At 47.1% G+C, this 5,000-nt stretch overlaps 1 protein-coding gene across 1 annotated transcript in view; it reads right to left on the reverse strand.

The window, feature by feature from the left end:
- Positions 1-6: 6 nt before the first annotated feature.
- Positions 7-5,000, reverse strand: part of si:ch211-168f7.5 (uncharacterized) — a 26,152-nt gene continuing 21,158 nt past the window's right edge. The window contains exons 2-4 of the mRNA XM_062044196.1: positions 4,881-5,000; positions 3,029-3,241; positions 7-2,935 (exon numbers count right to left, since the gene is read on the reverse strand). The exon at positions 4,881-5,000 is cut by the window's right edge and continues 82 nt beyond it. Of these exons, the coding sequence (XP_061900180.1) occupies positions 504-2,935; positions 3,029-3,241; positions 4,881-5,000 (2,765 nt within the window). The 3' untranslated portion in view covers positions 7-503. The remainder of the gene's footprint in view (positions 2,936-3,028; positions 3,242-4,880) is intronic.

Below are 5,000 nucleotides of genomic sequence, written 5' to 3' on the forward strand. Positions count from 1 at the left end.
GGCCGGTATGATTGTACTTCAGAGTCATGATTTCCAATAATAAAAGAAGAATACCACATTTTGACAATAACTGATCACAGAGCAGCATGCATAACAGTGTACACATATACAGTAAATTCATACTCAGGAGGTACAGCAGTCATGTTTCTATAACCAATACAATAACGTCCACTGCCTTTTGACTACTACTGTATCTACTATTGCCTAAATTAGTGCTCCACAAAAATGTACACATGATTGCATCTCCAGACCCTTCTAATTCACATTCTTCTTAAGGTAAACACTCCCTGGCTGCATCACTTTATTAAATTAGAGATGCAGTGCAGTCATAAAGTTGCCCCCGCCTTCTAATTGGACTGAAAGACCCATTTCGAAGCAATACATTATATGGATTAATGTGCCTGAGAGGAATGTCCATCTAATGAGTGGTTGATGGGAGAACCTGTAGTCTCTCGGCCAAAAGCAGTACTTAATCACATTTACATTCGGCAGCTGAACAAATGTCATTTTTTAGACGGTTTCTGTTTGAGACTTAAGGACCTCATGGACCCAAAGACTCGTCTCCCCAAGTCCCTCAAGGACCGAGAACGTTGGAGGGTCAGCCTGGGTGGTGGGGATGGAGAAAAGGAGGGAGAGGAAAGAGGCGAGAGGGAGTGACAGCTGCTCTCCAGGCTCTGAGAGCAGGAGAGGTTAAAAAGGCTGGCGCTGGACGAGAGGTGTTTGTCCTCCTTTGCTCTCAGCAGTCTGTTGCCTTCATCTCTGCTCGCACTCGCAGCACTTTGCCCCACATCGAAGGAGGAGACCCAGTTTGCCCGATGAGTGGGCTCATCGTGGTTGCGAGGCACCAACAAGCCCTGGGACTCGCTCCTGAACAGAGCCCTCCTGGACATCCTGACGCCAGAACTCCGTTTCTCCACACCCTCCTTACCCCTCTTCTTGGAGAAAACAGGAGATTGTTCTACCTTTGACACCACCTTCACCCTTCTCTGTTCCCCCTTCCAGCTTCCGCCGATGTTCCTTGTCCAGCCATAACCATACTCCGCCCTGTCCATCTCCTCTCTCTCACTCTGTGTGTCTTTGCTCCAAAGACGCCCCTCAAAGGCTCTGCTAAGTTTGCTGGAAGGCTTTCTGCATGATTGTGTCTCCTCCTCACCCCAAGTAGTGCCATAATCCTCCCTCCTGGCGTAGCTGCTCACGGTTGCTGCCCTTATCAACTTGTGAGACGCATGCTTGCCTCTGTAGAGCCCGTCCCCCTCTACCCTATTCCAGCTCCCACTAGCCCCGCTTTCTCCCCCGCTGTGTCGAAGGGATCCACTCCTGGGAAGGATGCCGGCGTACTCCACAGGGGACGTTGTGATGGTGGCACGGGGCAGGGAACACTGAAAAGGGGCGTCTCTTCGGAACACAGAGAGAGGGGTAGCTCCCAAAGGAGAGGGTTGGAGAGGACGTGGGGGAGAGTGGGCTCTCTGTGTTGGGCGAGAGGCAGGAGAGGACGCCGTGGAGGAGGGGAGGTCAGACGGAGAGGGGATCTGCTGGTAGTGGCTGTGGGAGAAGTAGTGTGGAGAGGGAGTGTGGTAAGGGTGAATGGGGCTGCTGGAGTGCGATAGAGGTGGGGTGACACTGCACTGGGACTGTGGCGAATGGGTGACGCTGAGAGACAACTGGATTGGTCTTTGAGGGTTCAGCTCGGACAGTCGTATATAGTCATGTGGTTGCTCTGTGTGGGCTGTCAGGTGAACTTTACTATGCTTCTTCACCTCTTTGGCTGCATCAGCCTGGAAGCAGTCAATGTCCAGCTCTACGCCTTGCTCCATCAGCCCGACTACCACAGCCCTAGACAGGCCAGAAAGACGTGAGATCTCTTCCACCATTGGGGACTCCTCAGTTAGCTTGGGACTGGGGCTGGACTCCTGCATGAAGCTGCTACGCTGAGACCCTGGACCAGATCCAGAACTGTTCCCCAATGTTAAGGTTCCAGCCTCAGATAGAGGCCCGGCACTCCAGTCCAAGGAGCGAGAGAAGGCTGCTGGCCCGAATCCAGAAGTGGCCCCAGGAGTCGAAGTGACCTCCAGGGAGCTGCGATGGCTCAGGGAGTTGGGACAGGTGGAAATGCGGGGCCGTGCTCTAAGTGCTGGGCCGGGTGTGGAGGAGGCTTGTGTTGGTACTGAAGCTGCTGAGTCATCTCCCACATTGACATTTTTGGGTTTGTCCACAAACCCTCTGTTGGAGTTCAAACCATGGGCAAGGTTCAAGTTTAGGTTGAGATGCAAGTTGATGTTCAGATCGTCTCCAGTCGCAGAGGGAAGACTACCCAGGTTGATTGAGTTCCTAGTGGCTTTTTTCCCTGTAGTGCTGAGGCTGACTCTAGCCGAGTTACCCAGTAGTGATTTGCAAGGTGTTACATTAGAAGGTGTATTGCGGCTCTCAAAGGCGGACAGGGACTGAGTGGAACCGTGACTTTTACCAGGCATGCTAAGGCCTCTGTGCGTGAATGAACATGGGGTAGCAGTTGAGGCAAGATCAGGTATGGAGAGGTTTATTCGATGGTGGTACTCGTGAGCGAGCCTAGAGATGTACTGCTCCAACTGTGTCAGAGAGGACTGGGTAGTGGGATTCGGGCGTTGGACATGTTGACTTATTTTCTCTGTTGGTTTGTCCAGCTGGTTTCCTTCAGCGTTAGGAGAAGGTGGGCGCTCTTGAGTGTGAGAGGTGAAGAGGGGACTCTGGAGGGCGACGGCGTGTAACGGACTGGGGTATGGGTACACCTCTTTTGTCCTACGGGACACAAGGTCTTCACAGTAACATGGTTCCAACTGTGGTTTTTGCACATGGGAGACACGGTCGAGTTTTAGGAGGTAAGAAATCAAGGGGTAGTTGAGGCCTGAGCAGAGGTTGAACAAAAAGCTGAGACCAGACACCTCAGGGTCACTTGAAACTGTAAGACATAAGGAAGGAGGATTATTTATAAGAAAGGAAGTTTCAGTTACAGTACATTTATTTCATGGTGCCACTATTTTTATCGTCTCACCTGAAACTGCTGACTCTCCTGTTGGCTCAGATTCCTTGTGTGTACGGTGGAGTACGGGCTGCTGCACCGCACAGTCTGACCACAGAATGTCAGTGTTGTCAGTCGAACTGGGGACCTGGTCCCACAGCTTCAGGGGTCTGACCGCAGGGGCAGCCTCACTGGACACAGAGTAGCAGGAGTCGGACAGCGAGCTGCCGCTCACAGAATAGAACCCTACAACGCAAGACATGCATATTATTTTTGTGAATATTCTAAAGACCTGTCAAAAAACAAACCAGTTTAGGTATCTGTGACATCTCAGAATTTAAAGTAGCAGTAGAGTGGAAAAACAAGTTGACTTTAAATACTTAATTGTGTTTCACTGTATCCATTAAACCAGTGGTCCCCAACCACCGGGCCACGGCCCGGTACCGGTCCGTGGATCGATTGGTACCGGGCCGCATAAGAAATTAAAAAAAAAAAATCAACATAAGAAACACAAGATACACTTACAATTAGTGCACCAACCCAAAAAAACTCCCTCCCTCATTCACACTCATTCGCACAAAAGGGTTGTTTCTTTCTGTTATTAATATTTCTGGTTCCTACATTATAGATCAATATATATCAATAAAGTCTGCAGGGATACAGTCCGTAAGCACACATGACTGTATTTTTTTATGACAAACTTATTATGGTTAGTTTGTATGTTTAGCACTTAGCAATGCTGCTGATGCTATATAGTGTTTCAAGCTGCATCCGTTCAGCACTCTGCTTCTAAAACTTATTACCGTATTTTCCGGACTATAAGTCGCAGTTTTTTTTCATAGTTTGGCCGGGGGTGCGACTTATACTCAGGAGCGACTTATGTGTGAAATTATTAACACAATAGCGTAAAATATCAAATAATATTATTTATCTCATTCACGTAAGAGACTAGACGTATAAGATTTCATGGGATTTAGCGATTAGGAGTGACAGATTGTTTGGTAAACGTATAGCACGTTCTATATGTTATAGTTATTTGAATGACTCTTACCATAATATGTTACGTTAACATACCAGGCACGTTCTCAGTTGGTTATTTATGCCTCATATAACGTACACTTATTCAGCCTGTTGTTCACTATTCTTTATTTATTTGAAATTGCCTTTCAAATGTCTATTCTTGGTGTTGGCTTTTATCAAATAAATTTCCCCAAAAAATGCGACTTATACTCAAGTGCGACTTATATATGTTTTTTTCCTTCTTTATTATGCATTTTCGGCCGGTGCGACTTATACTCCGAAAAATATGGTACTCACCCTGCTTGTGTTCGGGCTCCAAAATATAAGGTTTTGTATCATAATTTTTCCCAAAATAATCGCTGTTGGCTCTCACAAAGTCTACTTGATTAGAGTTGTTGTTGATGGGGAAGGGATCTGTGGTTGTGACTGGCTTGCTTCATTAACTCTCAAAATGGCTCAGAAATGTCTGTGAAATTGATACTTTGATCATATCTAGTGATTTGCAAACTTTGGAAGTCTTGTGGTGTAATAAATCAGATATATATGATACTAGCTTTAATATAGAGGCAACTTGTTTTTCCACTCTACTTCTACTTTAAACAAAGGCAAGCATGAAATTAACTATTTGAGGTGGCTTTTTTTTTTTAAAGATAGTTTTACTTCAAAGTAAAATAACCAGAAAAGAAGTGTGAATAAGCGGAGGAATGTGTGAGTTGGGTGTAGGTCGTAACTAAGAGTGAGTTTGTCAGGACAGTCTGAAACGCTGAGTGAGTCAGAGCAAAGTCACACACAGTGCAAGTAAACAAAAGAGTGAGGTTAATGTTTAGGAGGGCACACATAACTTAACTGTGTTTCTTTTTTTTACCTGAGCTAGGTCTGGAGTCACTGTCTAGGTGGGCTATAGCACCCGTGTCGGGCGTCGGGGGTGACAGCAGGTCCGAGGGGGCGTCCCAGGATAGAGTGGACCAGCGGGAGTTACTTCCAC

This window comes from Entelurus aequoreus, linkage group LG04 (assembly GCF_033978785.1).
Source record: "Entelurus aequoreus isolate RoL-2023_Sb linkage group LG04, RoL_Eaeq_v1.1, whole genome shotgun sequence".
Taxonomy (NCBI): Eukaryota; Metazoa; Chordata; class Actinopteri; order Syngnathiformes; family Syngnathidae; genus Entelurus; species Entelurus aequoreus.